This window comes from Ailuropoda melanoleuca, chromosome 6 (genome assembly GCF_002007445.2).
Source record: "Ailuropoda melanoleuca isolate Jingjing chromosome 6, ASM200744v2, whole genome shotgun sequence".
Lineage (NCBI taxonomy): Eukaryota > Metazoa > Chordata > Mammalia > Carnivora > Ursidae > Ailuropoda > Ailuropoda melanoleuca.
This window is the reverse complement of record NC_048223.1, coordinates 109,992,517-110,016,332: the sequence shown is the minus strand read 5'-3', so window position 1 is coordinate 110,016,332 and position 23,816 is coordinate 109,992,517. Positions and strand designations below refer to the sequence as shown.

Genomic DNA, 23,816 nt, shown 5'->3' with positions numbered 1-23,816 from the left:
GCACCATCATGGAAAAATAAAACGCTACACGGTGAGCCCCTCTGCTCACACCAACTGAACTTTGCTGAAATCTATCTGTAAAATACACATAGACTTTGTGTGTGGGTTTTTAAAAAATTCCAGAGTGTACAGGGTGGAAAAAAATTCAAAAGATTCCCTTCAAAACATGGATGGGTTCACTGATAAGACCAACTTATTTATTAGTCTCTTCAACTACCTTGTTTTTCTTGACCCCTAAAGCTTTTCTTAAAAAAACAACATAACCTTCCAAACTCTTTCCTGTTCATTAGCAAACGTTTGCCCATCCATACCTTCTCTTGTTCTGTCCTGTACTAAAAACTAAAAGCTGTCAGAAAAGCACAAAGAAGGACAGAAAAAGTAACATAGGAATGAAAATTATACCAAATTGGAGGCTGTGGCTTCAGAAAAAGACAGGCCTCTAGGAATTATTATTATGTGGTCTTGCTCCTTACTTATTCTCACCTGGGAGAAAGAAAAAAAAAATGGGGAATTACTGTGAGGTGTTCATATTTTGCAGTGTAAACACGACTGGATATATTTGCAGTGAATAACTGTAAGAGATCGGGGTGGGGAGGGGATGACAGGAAGCAACAAAGCAGAAATTAAAGGTGTGCAACAGGAAACTTTCCTTGAAAAGTTTTCTTCCCTCAACACTCAAGCAGGTGCTAAAAATTTCTGACATTAGTTTCTCATTTACTGAACTTACCTGAAGTGTTATCCTGGGAGTTCTAAGCTTGCTTGGGATCAGCTACATTCATGAGAACATATTAACTGAATGTGGTAAAGACTTTACTCTCGATTTACAACACGGAAATTAAGGGGAAAGGAGGAAAGGAAAGAGAACAGAGTCTCTTCCCAGACAGGAGCTGAGGTAGAGATGGAAGGAGAAACTAAGGAGTGGCTGGGGGGAAAGCAGAGCTGTTAAGACTGCACCTGGGCCACTTCCACCACAAAAGTTTCATATTTTTTAGCTTCCAAATATTGTCTGGCTTTCAAGTGTGACAACAGGAAAACAGATGATAATGGAAAAAATATACTTAAAAAATAAAGCCCAGGGAGGAAACTTCCCTGACCCCCTCTTATTTTTCCTGCTCCAAGTGCTTTTTAGTGAGACTCATGCTCAAATACAATTAATATGGAGAGAGAAAATTCTGCCAGAAGAATTTCTTCCTGGATAGGTTCTACAGCTGGTTTGAAGTAGAAGGACACCAGAGACGGAAAATGGAGAAGAAAGCTAGGTTAACTGCAGCCTCTCCCTTGGAGATAAGGTTTAAATCAGGAGTCGGCTGTGACCCAGCATGCTAGGTTCAGAGAATGAAGTCTGACTGGACTTATTAGTAAAGGTGAGAAGAGTACAGCTGCCTTTTAGTTGGGACTTTTTAGAAAAGGAATCAAAAGCCAAAGAACTCACGGAGATGTATGTATTTGCCAGCTGTGCCCATCCAAACAAGTCCACGAGTCTGTACAGGCTGGCAAGCTTACAGCGCGTAAGTTTCTCTCCCTTCACGTATGAGGATGTATCTGCCCCAGGAAGGTCATTGATAGGTGTGACCATGCCGAGACCTAAAAGGAAAAGTTGTGGAGAGAGATTCACGTCAAGTAATGTGGTACCTGGAAGCAGCCTGAGTCTGGGATTGTTCCAGCCTGGTGAATAACGATGTGAAACTTCTCAGCCCACACAATGTTCCTTAGCTTATCTTCCTTCACAGAAGTACAGGGAGAGTTAAAATGCGCATCAGGAATCTTTGCTGTTTCGTCTAGTACTGAACTTGTGAGGGAGGGGACTTGGTAGGGAGTCAGGCTCACGCCAATGGGGGGACATAGTCACATGATCCTAATGGCGAAAGTGTTATTAATACTGAGGTTATGGCTAATTTTATGATGAAAAGATCTCAGCAGAAAGCTACTTTTCTAATAGCCCTTTTGACATTTATTTTTTAAAAATTTATTTAAGATGGAGAAGAATGCATTCAAACTGCAGTCTGCCTTCAGCCGTCACTAAGCAACAGAACCCAGTCTTGGGCTTTAGTGACCCAACTGCTAACTTCAACTGTGACCAAGTTCCACCTCTTCTCAGCCTTCGTTCTCCTTGACACCAGTTACCACCTCTTCCCTGGAATTCTTGTGCAAGCCTGTGCGACACCACCTGGACCTCTCATTCCCCTTTCACCTGCTGCTTCTTTCTCCTTGAACAAGTACTCTTTCCTTCTCCCACCTGTGGCTCCTCCCCAAAGCTCAGTTCTCCACTGTGCATTTTACTTTTTCGCAGGAAAACACTACAGACTCTTGAGTTCCCAGTTGTCTCTTCCATGCAGAAGACACCCTGATCTTTACCTGTGACCAGGGCCTCCTGCCCACCCTTCAGCCTGCTGCTTCTAATAGCCTGCAACACAACAACATACAAATTCAAAAGGTCTAAAAGCGATTTTCTCTCCCCACTTTTTCTTACCTTCTCACTCCTCCTCAGTCTTCTGATACTGCTGGTACTATTAATTCCCACAGGCTCACACAGGAAGTAACCTTCTCTGGGGCCCCACATGTAGTTCATCACCATGTTCCACCATCCTTTTCCTTACAAGTTTCCTCATTTTCCATCCTTGAGGTCAGGCCTCGCCTCAGACGTAATGCTTGCAATAAGCCTTCTCATTTTTGTCCTTGCCTGTACCCCTCTCTTTGTAAATCCATTCCACATAAAGTTACCTTTTGCCTCACTACTCCCCTGCTCAAAGTTTTGCAAAAGCCCAACATGAAGGCCTACAAGAGGCCTGGAAATTCATGTAAGTGCTTAAACTGGGCCTGCTGCAGCCTATAGGCTACTAGAGAGATCACAAGCCTGGGCTGAAGGGGGCAGCTACCACTCTGCAATCAGCTGCTAACATGTGAGAATCTGAGTTCAGGGCTATAAGAACATTTAAACAGAAGTCCCAAGTCAACACTCTAATGTGAGATCTTCTCATTGTGAAATGTTCTGAACTAATTCAAAGAAATAGTTTCAATATGTAAGCCGTACAAAACAGTATAATTTCTAACAAAATTTCAGAGGAAGCCGTGAATTGATCTCCCACTTTCCTGCCAACTTTAACTTCTACTTTCCACAACACAACATAAAATTTCCAGCCAAACTGGCTCTTTTCTATTCCCTGACCTCTGACCCATGGCACATAAATTCCTGCTGCCATGCCTTTGCATATTCCAGCCAGCAACCTTGGCAGCTCAGCTCCCTTTCCTGCTATGGAATCTAGGACACTCACAGGATAGCTCCTCTTACTATTTTGGTCTTCCCTGACCAGTCCTCCTCTTCTAATTTTTGAAATTTTCTCTTTGGACTCTTCTTTTCTGCCTATACCCTCCTGAATGATTATTTAGTCAACATACACAACTTTGAGTAATACTTCTCTATGCCCACCTGCCAAGCCACTCCCTTAAGCTCTAGGACTGTATTTCCAACTGCTGCCATGACCTGGCAGCTCTTGGCAACTTTGGCATGCCTAAAGTTGAACTTTCTCCATTTTCCAAGCCAAAAAGATCCCCAACTCTGGACATTCCTATTTTTGTCTAATAATACCACGAAATTTCCCAGTTAATTCTTCACACAGAAACTATAGAGGTCTTTCTACATCACCCTCCTGCTTAAAATGGCTTTTCAAAGTTAGAATAGAATCCAAACTTCCAACACTGGCTGGGAAACCCTGCATAATTCAGTCTCTGACTATATTTCTGACTCACTTTGTTCTACTTGTCCCCCCAAAGCCATGCTTTCCAGACATAATCTTTAATTTTTGTTCCTTGAAAAGACCACCAAATTCATTCTCCTTTTATGTCCACCTGACACTTGTACTTATTCCTTCTACCTGGAATGTTTTCTCTCAATCTTGGTATGGTTTGCTCCTTATTACAATTCAGATTTCAGTTTAAATGTCACCTTCTCAGAGAGATTCTCTCTCATCATCCAATCTAGTTACCTAGTTCCTCCTATCAAATCACCATCTATTATTTGCCTAGCACTTCCTATTATCTGACCATTTTATTTATTTAGTGTATTTTCTGTCTCCACAAGCACAGGAAACTTTGCCCGTCTTGTTTATCACTGTATTCCCTATCTCTAACAGGGTGCTTGGAACATAATAGATACTCAATATTACAGAAACAGCAAAACAAACTAGCTCAACCTTCGAATTTTTCTGTTTCTTCTGATAGAGTGTTTCTCCCAAGCTAGAAGAGTGATTTTGGAACTCATAGTTCTTCTCCCACTCCATCCCCACAATACCACATCAAACCTATCGCTAACTCTTCTCTAGTCTTCCTTGGCGATGCCTTTCTCATTGATCTCTTCCTTTTTGTACCCACACTCCTATTGTAGTTCAAGCACTTACACATCACACTGGGGCTCTCAAAAAGTTTTTTTTAACCAATATGTATGTGCCAACATGCTGGTCCACTGTGAATTCTATAAACACACCCTAAACTTAGCATGTTTCCATCATCATGTCTCTTTTTATGCCATTCCTCTATTTGGAAAGTACTTGAATTCACTGACTCCTACTTATATATCTTTAACCAAAAAGAAACAAAGAAAGGAAGAAATGAAGGAAGAGAAGGAAAATGAAAGAAAAGAAAAAGACAATCCTTTGACTCTGACATGAAGCAGTTCCTGAGAGTACCTTCTGCCACTCCGTATCTGTTCTGGTATTGCAGTGAGTCTGTACGTATCTTGCTGAGATATAAAGTGCTTACAGTGTTCAGCTCACCAAACTGGTGCTCTTACCGAAGAGCTATTATTAAATGAATAAAATGTTTTCACTCCTCTTTTATACCAAATTCTAACTATCTCTAAAGCCTGGTTAGTTCAGGCCTCTCTTTTTCCATAAAGTTTTTACAGTCTACTTCAGCCAATAATCAATCCCAACTCTGAGTTCATAGCATGATGCCTTTTAAAAGGTCATTAGACAATTTCTTATGAACTGCTTTGTAATTTTTTCTTCTATAGTTATCTTGCAGTTTTAATCATTTCTGCATTCATGGAATGTCTCAACTAAAATTACACATTAATCCAGGACAAGGCCCTTGTCTTATAACTATTTAATAATCTTACAAAGTCTAGTAAATGCCTGGTTGATAAGAAAAGGTAAGAGATTTTAACACTATGTTACTCTAAGTATTAGATGTTATAAACACAGAATATGCTTCCAGAGATGTACAGTGTTCAAAGTACAGATAAAATTATAATTTTTTAAACTTTCCAAAACTATCTGCAACGACGTGGATGGAACTAGAGGGTGTTACGCTGAGCGAAATAAGCCAATCAGAGAAAGACAATTATCATACAATCAAGCTGATATGTGGAATTTAAGAAACAAGGCAGAGGATCATAGAGGAAGAGAGAAAAAAATGAAATAAGACGAAACCAGAGAGGGACAAAAACCATAAGAGACCCTTCATCTTAGGAAAGAAACTGAGAGTTGCTGGAGTTGAGGGGGATGGGAGGGATGGGGTAACTGGGTGATGGAAATTAAGGAGGGCCCTTGAGCACTGGGTATTACATAAGACCGATGAAATCACTGACCCCTACCTCTGAAACCAATAATACATTATATGTTAATTGAATTGAAATAAAATTAAAAAAAAAAAACTTTCCAAAACTGACATACTGAGGGGAGGTGAAGTAAAGCCTGAGAAAGAATTGGCCATGATGTAATCTGCAATCTGCTGTAATGCCAGCAATCCAGTTGGGTTGTGGCCTTTCTTCATCTGTTCTTGAATAAGGCATTCCAGGTCTTCCCGAAAGGCCTGAAACACACAAAAATAACCACTGAGCACATACACCTCACTTGAAGCAGAACGATCCAAACATAACTTTCTCTATAGTCAATCTTTTTCCCATCCCTCTTTTAAATAAGCTTTCATCTACACTACTTTAAAACAAATATAAAACACAAAATAATAAAACACTGGAAGAAGCAACAAGAAGCGTGCTTTCAGGGGAGGAAAAAATCATTAGGAATTCTTAATCTCAAAGAAAATGAGCTACTATAACATCTGCAATAGACAGATGAAACAACTCTGTTAACAATATGGAACTAGAGTACCAAGTATAGACTGATGGAAAAAGAGAGCCATTCTTTGTCCAGCAGCCTCATTATCTAGGTTAGGCTAGAGTCACCATTTGAATGGGCCAAGGCTCTGACTACAGACTGCCTCACAGCAGAAGTCTTCACTAAGACATACTAAGTATATCACGGCTTCCATTTTATGATTTCCATGGCAATTCCCTAGCTCTACAAACACTGAAAGCAAGCTGATAAGAGTTGAGAACTGATTACTCCCCTTCTGCAACACTGTGCTAAAGAAAGGACATTTCCCCCCCAATTTTGGGTACTATATGTTCCTATTCTGGAATTCTGCTGTATCTTTTCTTTGGGGGGCATATGTACACGGGTCAGAAACACTGTTTATATAAATAAAAATTCTGAACATTAAGAGAGAGTCTCTATTCTACTAACCCTTGAGTTGCTAATATGATTCATCATCTAAAACCTCTCTCAATCCTTCACATTACTTGAAATAGCTCATTTTTAATTTCCATAACACCCAACCAATACTTATTTTATTAAATTCATTTTATGTTCTCTTGTTCAAGCCTTTTTTCATTCATTTTAAACATGAAAACTCTTGCAATATAAATTCTCTAAACCTTGCTCTTTGTTACATGTGAAGCAGAATGCCTGCCAAAAATTAAGTTCAATTTTTTCCCACTTCACCTAAAAGGGAGAAGGCAGAAAACTGCTTTGGAAACACCACCTCCAAGAGGAGTACATACTAACCCCTTGGAGATCACTGGAACGATCTTCGTCAGAAGGGTGACTTTCCTTTGAGTCACAAACAGTAGTCTTTCTTGTAAGGCTGGGAATAAGATCTCCTGGAGTCCCTGCTTAGATGTAGCCTTGCTTAGAGAATGGCTGAATAACTCAGAGGTTTTCAGAAAGGACTTCTTCAAAAAAAAAAAAAAAAAAAAAAAGGCACAGGAGCCCCATGGCGGAAAGGAGAAATGGGGTTTGAGGCTATGAGGCTGTAGATACTAAGACCAGTCCTGACTCAATGCCTGTGTTGTTTTTAGAACAATAGTTGAGAGGCATCTGTGATGTGAACTGAAAGAGCTGAGTGCTAACAGCTGTAATCTTGGGAGCTCAACCATGGGGCACCATGGAACACCTTAACTGAGCTTAGCACAAGAAGAAGGAGGTCATCCTTCCCTAATGCACCATGGTGGCCTGTACAGGCATCTGGATCAACAATGGACCTGCATCTTCTGTTGGAAAGGGTAAGACTAGTTTTCAACACCAGGAAGGTCCAGTGGCCATGGACTGTATACTCTTTAGCATGACTTACATATGCACATGCAGACATATGTTCACACCGCATCTTGGATACAGAATTCACTGATGAACACTCTTGGACTATGTAAGCCACTGACGTTCTTGGGACAACTTAGATGGGAGTAGAAATTCCAAGAAGAAGATGCTGTACTTTCTACTAATACAGCAGGTGGATGTTTGAGTGATTAATTTAAAAAGTACTAGTGACCAGGGGTGCCTGGATGGTGCAGTTAGGCATCTGACTCTTGGTTTCGGCGCAGGTCGTGATCTCGGGGTTGTGAAATCAAGCTTCACGTCAGGCTCTGCGCTCAGCACAGAGTCTGCTTGAGATTCTCTCTCCCTCTGCCCCTCCCACTCGTGCTCCCTCTCTCCCTCTCTCTAAACTAAATAAATAAATCTTTAAGAAAAAATACTAGTGACCATATTTGAATTCTGAGTTCATGGAGCAGTTTATACCAGTTAAACATGATTTTTCTTTTATAAATTTGAGGCTTGTTAAATGTAAATCATCTGCACAATTATACAAATTCTAAACATCTAATTCCATTGACTGTACCTAGTTCATTTAAATATAGGATTTAAACCAGAGAAACTATCCTATAAAATAACCTCTACAAAGACACATTACACTGATCAGAAGACTCCATTAATACATTTCTAAGACTTAGTGAACATAAAATGGTTGTGAGCTGTATATAAGACAGATGGACACCTTCATACAGATGAGTAACATGAGTATTTTACCATATTTAAGGCTGAAAGGAAAAGAATCTTACAGATATACCCATTTATCTTTAACATAAACTATAGAAAACTCCTGGACACCTGGCAATGGGCCAGTCTACTCTTCTGAAACCGTATCTTCCCTATAAAACCAAATTCTGTTTAACTTTCTTCAGCTGAAAGCAGCTATAACCAATATTCTTTTATTAAGTAAAATAATAATAATGATACCTAAAATGTGTAATTGTCATGATTTACATTGCAACAGCTCTGAGAAATGGGCACCATTTTACTGAATGCCCCACCTCACATTGTTCTAGGAAGAATTTAAGACAGATTCCATAGATTAAAATGATACAAAAATAAATATGTTAGAAAAATTAAGCTAAGGAAAAAATAATCATAAGGCGGTTAGTCAGAGCCAGGAAGGAGGTTAAGATACAAAGTACATGCTATTAAACTGTAGGCATTTGCTAGAGATGGGCCAAATTTTATTTAAACTCTCTAGCCACCAACATGAATTAAGATAATCTGCTTAGTATGCAGATATACAATGGCTTTAAGATTAAAAACCAACCAGTTTTTCAAGAGAATCACAACTATTTATGAACTGATGAGACATTTCTGCTGGGTGAGATGAGAAAGCTAAATAAGAAAGGTTGAAAAATTTGTCCAAGGCAGTAAATGTTCAAGGCAAAAACTGAGGTCAATGCTATTTTCATTAGTGAAAATGCTTTTTCCACTTTCATACATCCCACGATACAGTGGGCACTATCCTAAAGCTTTGGGATGTTTCATGGTATCACAGGGAGATGTATAAGACTTCTAAAATCAATTAAGAGAAAAATATGAATTTCCCCTCTAAGGCTAGTGAATAGCTTCTATACAGTATAGGAAAATTATTTTCAAAATAAATGAAATTTCCCCAGCCTTTTTATACAGTTGAAAGTGCTTCAACACATTAGAACTCTTCTATAACAAAAGATTTAATATTTTTTGTCATGAACATTTATATCTCATTTTAAATGTTTCAAATATTTTTGAAATATAATTCAGATAATTTACCTAAGTCATAAGACAGTATAAAAACTACTAATGATAAAAATTATTTCAGCTGGTTTAAAAAATTTATCTATAAACATATTAAGCTTTAAAATATTGTATTAAAATAAAAACATACTTATCTTTATGATGATAGTTAATCATATTCCTACTAAAATCCAATGTTAATATAATAATCCTTTGTAGTTGATTCATTTGGATCTCACAACAAAGTCCTGAGATAAGCAATGATTTGCTCAAGGCTGCACAGCTAATAAGTAAATGGAGTAAAGGCTGAAATCTGGAATTCTTAGCCCACAGTATCTTTCCCTAATTTTACAGGAGATGGGCTGTATCACTGAAACCAAATACAACTAATAAGGCAGCAGGCACGATGTGATCAGACATACAGAGTAAACTTCTTAGGTTAGATTAGAGCATTATGTTGTAATGATGGAGCAAAAAATTTATATAGCAGCAGATGGAGGATCCTCAAGTACCAAAGTACTTGCCCTCTTATAACTAGGACTTCTCCCATCAAAGCAGAATCTAAGACTAACTTACACACAGAGCAGCAAGGTCACATGCTGGGCTTCTAAGTCAGATTAAACCAACAATTCCCTAGAGCGTCCACTAGAGGAATCAGGTTAAAAGATCAAACAACATATATATAAAACCACAGCATAAACCATGTCTTCCAACTCTCTGAAACACAGCAGAGAAGAGGAGGTTGTGGGAGTTTTTACGCCTTGAATGCATGAATAGATGAACACGAATAAGCCAGACTGCCATCAGGATGATAGATTCTTTGAGACCTTCAGGAAAACCGAAATACAGTCTAAGGAATTATGATTATATAATCTTCCAAGTTGTTGCCATAAAATGCTTTAAATCAGCAATGCTGTATATAACTTATGCATACAATTTTCACAATACTTGTCTGCTATGTGCTAGTCACTACACGACTTGCTTTTATGTTATTTCATTTAATTGTCACAACAACCCCACAAGGTTTATTTTACCAACATGGAAACTGAAGCTTAAGTTAAGTGAGTTTCCTATGTTATATAGCTAGTATGTGGTGGTGAACCCAGATCCAAAGCAAGCACCATGTGCATATATGTACCTATAAAAACATTCAAATAAAGAGATTAAAACTGGAAGTGATGAGCAAATGGGCTGACTCCTAACAGGTCAAGATAGTCTGTTACTCCAGGATCTCTATAATCTGTCATTTAACATTTTGGCTCTATCTACTGTTACTACCTTATGCTGTGCTTTAGCCTATGAGGTTTGTTCAGCACTCTCTGATCACAACCTGTAATTTTCCACCCCTGATCACTCAATTTCATCAAAGGGAAATGCTGGCTTCCTCTGTTCCTCTACCTAATCAGTTCTCAACCTTTATCTAACACTCATCTTAAACGCCACCTTCTTCTTGAAGTATCTCCTTTAATCAACCAATTAGATGGGATCTCCAATTTCTCTCTTCCCACGCTGCTCTAAATTCTTTTAATATTTGCCTTTACTACACTTAGGGTACCTGTCATATGATTATGATTTACTTTGTCTACTCTACTACACCATGATATTGGATGGCTGGGACTGTGACTTTCACATTTCTAGAGTCTCCCTGAGTGTCTAGTCCAATGCTCAATTAATAAAACAGTAGATTAGAGTTTTTCTTTTCTCTTTCCTTTCCTTTTTTTTTTTTTAAAGATTTTATTTATTTGAGAGAGGGAGACAGAGACAGAGAGAACGAGCAGGGGGAGGGGCAGAGGGAGAGTGCAAAGCAGACTCCCCACTGAGCAGGAAGCCCAATGTGGGACTCTATCCCAGGACCCTGGGATCATGAACTGAGCTGAAGGCAGATGCTTAACTGACTAAGCCACCCCGGAGTCCTGAGTTTTTCTTTTTCCTTTCCTAGAATTTAACGAAAGAAAGTAAAGAGCCTGATGTCAATCTTGATTGAGTTAAGATAGCAAAATCCATCTCAAAGGTTTTTAGCACTGGAATCTCAAGCTCTAGAAAACCACCTTAAAAGTCTGTTACTTGAATGAGAAATTCTTCCTGTGTAATTAGGTCTGTCCATCATCTAACCAGAGAAATGCATCTTTTTTTTTTTTTTTAAAAGAAATGAATCTTCGCTGAATGTTATAAATTTTTGAAAAGTCACTTAATTCTTCAACTCAAACAAAATCCTACTTGAAAACTTGGTTTGTCCCAGAGCATTATAGTTTGGACAGCTCTCTCATTAAACACATGTCCAAAAAAGTATGTATGGTTAAAAAAAAAAAAATCACTTGATGAAAAACGAAAGTTAAAAAAGGGTGCCTTAAAAGCTTTATCTGAATCTCATACCTTTTAATTTTATACATCATCTGTCAATACTGGGAGAGCAATCCTATAAACTCTGAATTCATAAGGTATGGATAAAAATAAACATGATTATAAATACATGAAAGATTTGGAGACTTGAAATTCACCTAGGTCAGAGTATACTTTGAGTACAAACATATTCATGTATACTATAAACCAAAGGTAGAATTACCTTGAAGTATCAGATCTTAGCCTCTGTATTTAGGATCAGAGCTTTTAGGAGAAAGTGGTATTGGATGAAAGGTTTTTTAAATCACAGAAAAGAGAAAAAAAAAATCACAGAAAGGAGGACCAAGTTGATAAAAGAAACTGACCTGATGTAATTATTTCAGTTAAGGCTAAAAAGAAAAAAAAAAGGAAAAAAGAAAATCACATGGACTAATTTATAAATGTTTAACTTATAGACATCAAGTAACAGAATACTGATAAATATCAGAAATAGATTTTAAATATTCACATATGGATGTTCTACCTCATAATATTACGAGAGAGAAAAATTGGAGCAAATAGAAAAAAAGACTACAGACTTGCTGCTCCCAAGGCACCCCGCAATTATGTTATTAGATCTCTCCCAAAGCGGGATTAGGAGCATAACAAACTTACTTAGAATTTCTCCATTAAGAAATGGATTCATTTGGAAATAGATTACCACTGGTCCTGTTGAAAGGAGAAAAAACAAATAAACCAAATTTTCTTTGGATGGTCTTTGTCCTCTGCCTAAGTCTTAATTAATATGAAGCTAAAGGTTAGAATAATATCTTTTCTTGAAGCTGGTATATAATAAAAATGCAAGCAAAATTAATAAAGAATTCTCGTACCTTAAACTTCCAAAGCGACCAAATAAATCATGGTGGTTTTGATCAACTAATCTAATTAAGGTGCCCTGTTAACTTAATTAAAGAGTGAGGGGAGGAATGACAGAGGGAGAGGGAGAGAGAATCTTAAGTAGGCTCCATAACCAGCACGAAGTCCGATGCGGGGCTCAATATCATAACCCTGAGATCATGCCCTGAGCTGAAATTGAGAGTTCGGACACTTAACCGACTGAGCCACCCAGGCGCCTCATGGTGCCCTGTCAACATTTTAGGCCTTACTTACAGTGATATTCTAAAATGCACATGGTTTGAAGTTTCTGCTATCTTTGAAGTAAACTTGTAGCATTACACATTGCCCCGTTACTAAGAAATGTTAATGCGTCATGTGCCTGAGCTATCACCACCTATACACTCCTGCTGTTCTAACTCTCAGAGTAACATTGCTCACTTCCATCAACCAGTCTAAACTGCTTCCCATACTGGTAAGGTTTAAGAACACTGATTCTTTTTCTGAAACCCACCAAATGTTTTCCATATTAAGTTGTCAAGTTCAGAAGGAGGTTGGTGGACAACATTCAAGTGTTTAATGACTCAAAGTCCGCTCAGCTATTCATACAGCCATCCATCCATGTATGTATGTGGAATTTTACTAAATATCTACTATGCACAATGTCCTGTTAGTTTTTCAACTTACATGCTTTTTAACATTGGTGAAACATCATTTAGTTCCAACAGTGTGCCCTGGACACTTCATTCTGAGATAAGGGGGTTAATGATAATCTAGGGTCTCCACAGACATATATATGAGGAGTATATCGGTCAAAGAAAACCTGTATATTCTCCTTTGTGCACTAACAAGATCTCTAGCTGAACCTAGTTTAGATTTTGACAAAAGACTGTGAAATTCCTAAAAAGGAGTAATACTTGGGAGTCAGGATGAGACATTCTTTTCTCTTATTTTCTTAGCTGAAGGCAATAAGGTACTGCGTTTGTCATCCAAGTTTACAGACACCAAAATGTCTTATGACTGAAAACTCTTCTTGTGTTGGGCTGAATTAACCTGAGCAACAGAATTCGAAGATGAATAAAGTAATAATATGTGGGTAGAGTTTTTTTATTGTTATTGAATGCTTTAGCTTTAAGTGGTATATCCTACTAGTAAAGAGCGTGAGTTTTGGAGTTTACACTAAGAGCCCACCATTTAATTAAACTTCTAAAAACTTCAGCAAGTTATCTAGCACCTCTAAGTTTCAGTTTATTCATCTGTAAACTAGAGATATTAATACTTTTTTGATTGAGTTGTTCTGAGGATTAAATAGGATTTGAAACATAACAGGTGCCCATAACAGGTGTTAATAGGGGGCTTAATAAAAAAAGTATTATACTTTGCTTTTATTAGTTTCTCTCTTTCCCTTTCTTCTCAAATAAACTCAACATTTTATTTTATTTTTTTTAAGATTTTACTTATTTATTTGACAGAGATAGAGACAGCCAGCGAGAGAGGGAACACAAGCAGGGGGAGTGGGAGAGGAAGAAGCAGGCTCTCAGCGGAGGAGCCTGATGTGGGGCTCGATCCCATAATGCCGGGATCATGCCCTGAGCCGAAGGCAGACGCTTAACCGCTGTGCCACTCAGGCGCCCGTAAACTCAACATGTTAAATAGAAGGGTTACAAATTTGTTTCTTACAAACAAGAATTAGTAACAGCTTTGATTTTTATTTTTTTAAATTAACATATAATGTATTATTTGTTTCAGGGGTACAGGTCTGTGATTTACCCATCTTATATAATACCCAGTGCTCATTACAACACATACCCTCCCCAATGTCCATCACCCAGTTACCCTATCCCCTTACCCGCCTCCCCTCCAGCAACCTTCAGTTTGTTTAAGATTAAGAGTCTCTTATGGTTTGTCTCCCTCTCTGGTTTCTTCTTGTTTCATTTTTTTCCTCTCTTCCCCTATGATCCTCTGCCTTGTTTCTTAAATCCACATATCAGTGGGATATTATAATTGTCTTTCTCTGATTGACTTATTTCACTCAACATAATAAATACCTTCTAGTTCCATCCACATCATTACAAATGGAAAGATTTCTTTTTTATGGCTGCGTAATATTCCATCATAGATATATACCACATCTTCTTTATCCATTCATCTGTCAGTGGATATCTGGGCTCTTTCCATAGTTTGGCTATGGTGGACACTGCTGCTCTGAACATTGGGGTGCAAGTGTCCCTATGGATTACTACATTTGTATCTTTGGGGTAAATACCCAGCAGTACAATCGCTGGGTCGTAGGGTAGGTCTATTTTCAACTCTCTGAGGAAACTCCAGACTGTTTTCCAGAGTGGCTGCACTGGCTTGCATTCCTACCAACAGTGTAGGAGGGTTCCCCTTTCTCTGCATCCTTGCCAACTTCTGTCATTTCCTGACTTGTTAATTTTAGCCATTCTGACTGGTGTGAGGTGGTATCTCTTTGTGGTTTTGATTTGTACTTCCCTGATGCTGAGTGATGGTGAGCACTTTTTTCACATGTCTGTTGGCCATATAGATGTCTTCTTTGCAGAAATGTTTGTTCATGTCATCTGCCCATTTCTTGACTGGGTTATTTGTTCTTTGGGTGTTGAGTTTGACAAGTTCTTTATAGATGCTGGATACTAACCATTTATCTGATATGTCATTTGCAAATATCTTCTCCCATTCTGTCACAGTTGTTTTCTGGTTTTGTTGACTGTTTCCTTTGCTGTGCAGAAGCTTTTTATCTTGCTGAAGTCCCAATAGTTCATTTTTGCCTTTGTTTCCCTTGCCTTTGGAGGCGTATCTAGCACAAAGTTGCTGTGGCCGAGGTCAAAGAGGTCACTGCCTGTGTTCTCCTCAAGGATTTTGATGGATTCCTGTCTCACATTGAGGTCTTTCATCCATTTTGAGCCTATTTTTGTGTATGGTATAAGGAAATGGTCCAGTTTCATTCTTCTGCATGTGGATGTCCAATTTTCCCAACACCATTTGTTGAAGAGACGGTCTTTTTTCCATTGGATATTCTTTACTGCTTTGTCGAAGATTAGTTGACCATAGAGTTGAGGGTTCATTTCTGGATTCTCTATTCTGTTTCTTTGATCTTTGTGTCTGTTTTGCACCAGTACCATATCGTCATGATGATTACAGCTATGTAATAGGGCTTGAGGTCTGGAATTGTAATGCCACCAGCTTTGGTTTTCTTTTTCAACATTCCTCTGGCTATTTGGGGTCTTTTCTGGTTCCATACAAATTTTAGGATGATTTGTTCCAGTTCTGTGAAAAAAGTTGATGGTATTTTGATAGAGAGTGCACTGAATGTGCAGATTGTTCTAGGTAGCACAGACATTTTAACAATACTTGTTCTTCCAATCCATGAGCATGGGACGTTTATCCATCTTTTTGTGTCTTCCTCAATTTCTTTCATGAGTATTCTATAGTTTTCTGAGTTGATTTTTATCTTTATTGGTTATGGGTTTTGTCTAACAGAGTGAATCCCAATATTCATAGGAGACCCACATAGGTTTTAAGAGAATTATATCTGCAGAAACACCAAATGCTTGGGCATAAAAGAACAAAGATGGTTCCAAAGGAAAAGAGGTCTTTGAACCTTAAAGCTCTATAAGTAGGAAGAAGGCTGAGAAAAAAACAAACAGGCTGCCATTCAAAGAAAAGGAAAGATGATTCAGGGGATAGAATGAAAAGCCCAGAGGGCAGAACCACTAGCTAGAGAGAGTCACCCCCTAGAAAGTAGAAGGAGTGGGTTTTCATCAAAGGAACTTCCAAACATTGCCCAGGTGGATTTCACAATTGCCATGGACCATTTATTATTCCTTTGTACCTCTAATTTCCCCCCTTTTTGAACAGGAATGTGTATACCAGTTAACTTTGCTTTCCCCACCACTGGCTGTGTGTGGGGGCAGATAACCTGTCTCCTTAGTTCTCAGGTGTATAGATTGAGAGGAATTGTACTAAAGGAGCTGTACTTAAGGAATCACACCCGAGGAGCATCATCTGCAGCTGGACCAGATTTAGACAGTAAGATTCTGGATTCAGGAAAATAGTGTAACAAGATGAGACTTCTGTAGGGGTGTTAGGAGAGAGGGAGTGTATTTTGCATGTGAAAGGAAGGTAAATAAATTGTGGCAGAATTCAGTGCTTTTAAGCTCAATTGTGATCAGAGAGTGGACAATCCTCCCATCAAAAGGTGGATCTTAATTCCTCTCTGTGTGTGAGCTGAACTTAGTGACTCACTTCTCACTATAAATATGGTAAGTGATGGTGTTTAATGTCTGAGATTAAGTCATGAAATGCACGGCAGACTCCTCCTGGTTCTCTCTCAGGTATATGCCCTGGAGGAGAACACTCAAACTGCCTCAGGTAAAGGTCCATGTGGCCAGGAACAGAGCCTTTTGCCAATACCCACGTGAATGATCCATCTCAAGAGTGGAAACCTCCAGGCCAGTCAAGCCTTCAGATGATAACAGCCCTGGATGATGTCCTGACTGCAACTTTGTGCAAGACCTTGAGCCAGAATCACTCAGCTAAGCTGCTCCTGAATTCCTGACCCACAGAAATGATGAGATAATAAATGCTTGTTGTTTTAAGTTGTTAAGTTTTAAGGTAATTTGTTATTTAGCAATAGATACTAATACAGGTCACCATGGGTTATGTCCTTTGGTGAAAAGTTTGCTGTATTAAAAGAAATTTGATAACTGTTGTCCCAAAACACACAAGGCAAAATTTATATACTTTTCTAAGTCTTCCACAAATGAGATTTTAAGTTCACTAGCAAAGATTTAGGGAAAAAATGATCAACCCACAATTCTTTTAAATCTTCTTTGTTCCTATTTCGGCTGAAAATTACCACTCTTGCTATGTGAATATGGAAATGACAATCGGTATATGTCTGGCTTTTCCCATAATTTCATTAAGTTCCCTAAGGCATAAGTGAAATTAATACTTCTAGGCAATGTACAAATGGAAATACATAGGTATAAAAAAATTGGAACATCTACTCAAAGTTATGCTGTCTTTACTTAATGGGGAAATTAAAATAAAAGCCCTGGCATAGAAATGATGCTTAGTACTTTTTCCTTTTAAACTTTATAGATAAAATTGGTCCTTTTTGGAACACTTCTAAAAGAAATCTCAATATTTAACAACTTTGAACAAAATCTGAACTTCAAGTCATTCTCTGTTACTTTATACTATATGCTACTGTAATCATTTGGCTAATAAGTTAGTTCTTAAAAGTGGGGTGTGTTTCTTTAGAAGAGGAAATGTATCTATTTTGATCCAAATAATTAATGTGGCCTTCAAGTATTTATAAACACACAAAGTTTAGGTTTGCATAAAAGAAGGCACTGAACATTTACTCCCTCATGATGAATCCTCTGGTTAATCTCCTTTCCATTGGGAAAGGATTTCTTTATGGGCTTATTTAAAGGATAGGTTTAAAGTTAAGCTGTACTTAAATTCCTCAAAGCTTGCATTGGTTTTATAACTTGTACTTGCTTTTATCTAGGTCACTGGTAGAGCTGAATTACTCAGAGTGGAATTCCCCTTCGGCTTTGGGCTCAACCTCTGTGATTAAATTCACAAGGGCACAACAAAAATGATTTACCAGGGCCACCTTAGGCAGTTCTATGCCTCGGTGCTTATTTTAGTACTGAAGTTGAAAACCTAAGACAACCCCAACATGGGCATCATGTGTCTATGTTTGCTGAACTCTACCTTAAGGGGTCCACGTTCTTCATTACACATAAAGTTATTAATTCGTTTTGCATCTTAAATCAAGCTGTTCTCTCATTTTCCATCACTGATATACGATCTCTGCAATTCCACTAAGGGTTTGTAAGAAAACTAACAAATCACTTAAATATGATTTACAAAGTCTGGATATTACTGTGCAGACAGAATTTTCAGCTTAAGTTTATAATCCACTTTTAACTCAGTTAGTTTGGTATGTATGCATATATGTGTGACTGCATTAGATGTATGTAACATTAGGCTGCCAAATCACAGACCACCTCGAAAACGTTAAGTCTTCCTATGATGCTCTGAGTGTCAAGGTACACAAACAAAGAAGAAAATATGCGCATGGGATGTACCTAACTCATTTCTTGGTTTGCAACAATTCAATCATGCCTTTCTTTTCTACACAGATACTCTGAATTGGGTATCCTAGCTCAGCTGGATCTTTTGTCCTCCTTTTATTACACTCAGAAATCACACAAAGAAAATTTACACCACCGAGACAATACTAGTTTGTTATTAAAGCTTTGCAAATTAAATATATACATCAGGTGTTCATTTTACCTATGAAAGACTGGGGGCAACTAGGAGTCGCTCTTCCTTCACCCCCCCTTCTAATGTGAGCATACTTTAAGATACCTCCTACCTCACTGTATCAAGGTTTCCAGAGAGAAGAAAAATTACAGCCTTCTAATTATTTCAACTCACAGGACTTTGCAGGATCTGAGTAACTCGTTTTCTCTGCTCCATCATATTGAAGTCTTGTCGTAGATCAGGAGACATGTTTCTCTCCCTAATGTATTCTGGGTCATTTTCATTGATGCGGTCAAAATACCTCTCTTTGTGAGGCATGCTGGGAGGAGGAGGAGTAGTGACCACGCCTTGGCTGGCATCTGAACTCATGTTTCAAGTCGGTGACTCTCCTTGTTATCTGCATTAATAAACACAAAGGACATTCATGATAAGTTCATTATTAAATTTGATTTTACGGAGGTCAAGCAGAGCTTTATTTTTTCTTTTTTTTTGCCCAGAGAGTACCAGTGGCAACTTCCTTTAGAAAGCAGCTTCTCAAAAAATACTAGAACAATTTTTTATTAAGGTAAAAATCTCTTATGTTAAAATGCTAAATTGGAAATTGGTATTTTCAGAGGTAATGAAAACTCTTCAATTCAATTATAATAATGTCATTAACTACTAACTAAATCTTTAGAAGGAACAACAATCAAAATCTCCAAAAGCAAAACGTCACATCTAAAATGGCAAAATTTCCACAATTAGTGAGTACTGTCACTAGAGCTTCTCTTTTCTCTCTTACTCATGTTTTCTTATGTTGGACCAAACTTTGGCCATATTTATAGTGAATGTAATTTACTAATGTATGAGAGAAACAGTTTTTTAAGTTTAAGAGTTTTCCTTTAAGTTCTTCCAATGATTCAACTTCCTAGAGGAAATGTAAGAATTACTAAGGTTGCCAGACTATTGGAAGAAGATAGTGCTTCAAATTCAAGTAAGAAACAGTAAAAAGCTATTCAGAAACCAAGTGAACAGCTGATTCACTTAATTATCATGATAATCACACTTTTCTAGACGGATTCAAGAGGAAGAAGGTAAAGGCCTCTTCTTAGGTATCTGAATCTCTGATAAAAACCAGAGATACCTGATTTCATCTTTAAAACACAGTAACAACCAGTGAGATTACTGTATTTGTCTCTAATAATTGTCTTCTCTGATAGAATTCATCTCTATAGCTGCCTTGGTGCAACTTAGACCAAGCAAACTAACTATAAGATATTAAAAATTCTTGCATTAGATGACATGATGCCATATAAAGAAAATCCTAAAGACTCCACCAAAAAACTACCAGAACTGATAAATGAATTCAGTAAGGTAAAGTCACAGGACACAAAATCAATGTACAGAAATCCATTGCATTTCTATATACTAATAATAAAACAGCAGAAAATTAAGAAAACAATCCCATTTACAACTGCACCAAAAATAAAATGCCTAGGAATAAACTTAATGAAAGAGAAGAAAGACCCCCCAAAACTATAAAACACTGATGAAAGAAACTGAAGACAACACAAAGAAATGGAAAGGCATTCCAGGCTCACAGACTGTAAGAATATTGTTAAAATGCCCATACTACCTAGATTTAATGCAATCCCTATCAAAACACCAACAGCGTTTCTCACAGAACTAGAACAATATTAAAATTATATGGAACCATGAAAGACCTCGAATAGCCAAAGCAATGCTGAAAAAGAAAAAAGTGGAGGTATCACAATTTCAGACTTCAAGTTATACTACAAAACTGTAGTAATAAAAACAGTATGGTAATGGCAACAAAAACAGACACTTACATTAATGGAAGAGAATAGGAAGATAGAAATAAACCCACAATTATACAGTCAATTAATCTTTAACAAAGAAGGCAAGAATATGCCAGCCACTGAACTTTATATACACTAGTTTATTTACTTCTCTGAATCCCAGGAGGTAGGTTATCTCCACTCTACAAATGAGGAAATAAATCATTGAGAAGTAACTTGTCTCAGGCCAAAGAGCTAGCAAGTGGTGGACCAAGGATTTAAATCTCATCTGTAGCTCTCTAAAGCCAGTGGTCTTAATCACAACCCAGACCCAGAGGTAAGCTAGTACTTTCTTTTCAAATGCCAATTCCAGCTACTCAGTAGCACTGATTATTTTTTATTTTTGAGACTGGTAAAATCTTTCCAAACAAACAAGTGAACAAAAAGTACCAGAATTGCCAGGGTTTGGAAGGGAGTCATGCCTCTTCACTATACTGCTTCCCAAGGAGGGTTATTTTAAGGGAATAAAGTGGTAGATTTTTTATTTTAAGGGAATAGAGTTTTTCTTAATCCTGAACAACTAAACTAAGCATATATATTTCTGCCTCTAGAGGATATGGAAACAACTCAGTTCCAGGGCTCCTTCTCTTTAAAATTAACTGACCCTATTTTTTAATTCAAGTATAATGCAAAGTTATATTAATTTCAGGTATACAATATGATTCAACAATTCTATACATTTCTCAGTGCTCAACAAGATAAGTGTACTCTTAATCCCCTTTATCTATTTCAAGCCCCCTCCCCTCCTCTCTGCTATTAGCTTGTTCTCTGTATTTAAGAAATTTTTTTTGGTCTTTGTTTCTTAAATTCCACATATGAGTGAAAATATATGGTATTCGTCTTTTCCTGACTGACTTATTTCACTTTGCTTTATACCCTTTAGGTCCATCCATGCTGCTGCAAATGACAAGATTTCATTTTTTATGGCTAAGTAATATTCCATAATGTGGGGGGGGGCTGTGCGTGCATGCACGTGTATATGCACATACACATATATCTTCTCTACCCATTCATCTATATTGATGGACACTTACTTGGTTGTTTCCATATTCTGCCTATTGTAAATAATGCTGCCATAAAAATATGGGTGCATACAGCTTTCCGAATTAGTGTGTTTGTTTTCTTTGAGTAAATACCCAATCATGGAATTACTGGATCATATGGTAATTCTATTTTTAATTTTTTTGAGGAACCTCCATACTGTTTTCCACAGAGGCTGCACCAGTTTGCATCCCCACCAACAGTGCACGTGGGTTCCTTTTTCTCCACATCCTTGTCAACACTTATTTCTTGCGTGTTTGATTTTAGCCATTTTGACAGGTGTAAAGTGACATCTCATTGTGGTTTTAATCATCCAATCCTATTTTTAATGCTACATATATACAGTCATGCTTTCTAGTACTTCAAAGCAATATAAACCAGTGCAAACCAGTAAGAACTTCACTGGGAGGAAAAACATTCATCTTCTAAGAGGATTCTTTGAATTGAAAATGATGCAGGAAACAGATTTTTTACAAAGTAATGTTGTAAAACTTACTGTCAACACTATGGGTTTCCCTCTGGCCATGCAGATTAGAAACAGGGTATCAGGCATAAGCAAAAATTCTAGTTTAAAAAATCTTATCCAAATATTTATGAAATAACCACTTAACATGTATGTTTGAAGAAATTTAGGTTCAAGGCACAAACAGATGAAATACTCTGGAATGATGGCTTTCAAACTCTTTAAAAATGGCAATCCACAATAAGAAATACATTTTATAGTGTAATCACATACATGAGATATATAACTGAAATAAGTTATATATACATGAGATATATAACTGAAATAAGTTCATGGTACTTTCCCTTACTATGTAGTACATTCTGATATTTCTATTTTAATTTTTTTCATTAAAAAAATACTGGTCATATAGATTCTTGCTCTACTAATGGGTTGTGACCCACAGTTTGAAAAAACACTATTCAAGAAACTCTAAGTTATGGTCAGATGGGAAACAGAAAGGAAAAGAGGTGTGTTTGTACATGACATGGGCGAGGAGGGAATGAATATATATGCTAGAGATAGAAGGGAACTGGATATGCTTCCTTGAGATTTTTTTAAAAATGTTCATGGCAGGCTATAGCAGTTAGATCCTAGTGATTTGGGGGATAATTACATTTTCCTCGTTTGGGCAGTTAGTGCCATCTGTATTACTCAATGTCCATTTGTTTTTCATTTTTTCTTGAGTCTTACCTATTTCTAGTTCATTTTTCCAGATCTCTTTGTTTATGTTTGTAGTCTCCACAGGCAGGGGACTCCATAAGTGGTAGATGAATTGAATTATTTTACTATATCACAACTCCTCCCAAATCAATCTGGTTTGTATTAGTTCTAGGCTGGGAATAGTAAAAACAATCTTATGAAAAGTTATTAAAGAAAGTCTTTCCAAACTTAATTCTTGGCAGTTTTAACAGCTTCTTCTAGAACATAAGCAAAAAGATGACCGTACTTTCAAGTACCAAGCCTATTGTTCCATATTTAAAACAAAAATCAAAGATATGCCAAGACTTCAAAGCAGCATATTTGTTTAAAACAACAAAAGCAACAACAACAAATGCTGGTTTATTGAGTTAGAGTTTTTCTTAATGAAATTTACTGTAAAATTGTGAATACAATCTGGAACGTGCACAAACTGTAACAAGCCACAACTTAAGATTGACCAGTGAGGTTTTATTCATTTTAAATTCTAAAAGGCATAGGGACGCCTGGGTGGCTCAGACAGTTAAGCATCTGCCTTTGCCTCAGGTCATGACCCCAGGGTCCTGGGATTGAGCTCTGCATCAGGCTCCCTGCTTAGTGGGGGGCCTGCTTCTCTCTCTCCCTCTGCTACTCCCCCTGCTTGTGTTCTCTCTCTCTCTGACAAATAAATAAAATCTTTAAAAAAAGAAGAAAAAAAGCTTTAAATTCTAAAAGGCATGGACTACTTTCAACTGCTAGCCAAGGTTTTATATACAGCTGACATGGAAATCAACAGACCTGGCAAAACGGAACTAGGCATAGAGAAAAGTGAAGAAAAAAGGAAAAGAATAAAAAAAACACAAAAAAACCAAACAACAGGAATTGAGTAGCACCAAGTAATACAGATAACACTTTCTAAATGCCCCGATGGAAGAAGATTTAATTATCCCACAAGAACTAGGGTCTTATTGTTATAATGGCTATTGATTCTATTGAGAGTTCTGTTGGAATATTTCAGACTAGATTCAAGGATCACATTTTACAGATCAGAGGAAACTACACTCAGAGGTGCTGAGTGATTTTTCTAAAGCTACCAGA

The 23,816-nt window shown here is 37.5% G+C and overlaps 1 protein-coding gene across 13 annotated transcripts in view; it reads right to left on the bottom strand.

Moving 5' to 3' along the window:
• ADD3 (adducin 3) overlaps positions 1-23,816 on the bottom strand; it is a 145,673-nt gene that overhangs the window by 37,021 nt on the left and 84,836 nt on the right. For 12 of the 13 annotated variants that reach the window (XM_034663258.1, XM_034663259.1, XM_034663260.1 and 9 more), the window contains 4 exons: positions 18,834-19,056; positions 5,670-5,808; positions 1,433-1,584; positions 403-483 (listed from right to left, as the gene is read on the bottom strand). In XM_034663258.1, coding sequence (XP_034519149.1) covers positions 403-483; positions 1,433-1,584; positions 5,670-5,808; positions 18,834-19,028 — 567 coding nt within the window. In that variant the 5' untranslated portion in view covers positions 19,029-19,056. Of the gene's footprint in view, positions 1-402; positions 484-1,432; positions 1,585-5,669; positions 5,809-18,833; positions 19,057-22,733; positions 22,877-23,816 lie in introns of all 13 variants that reach the window. The other variant, XM_034663261.1, reaches the window with a different exon arrangement.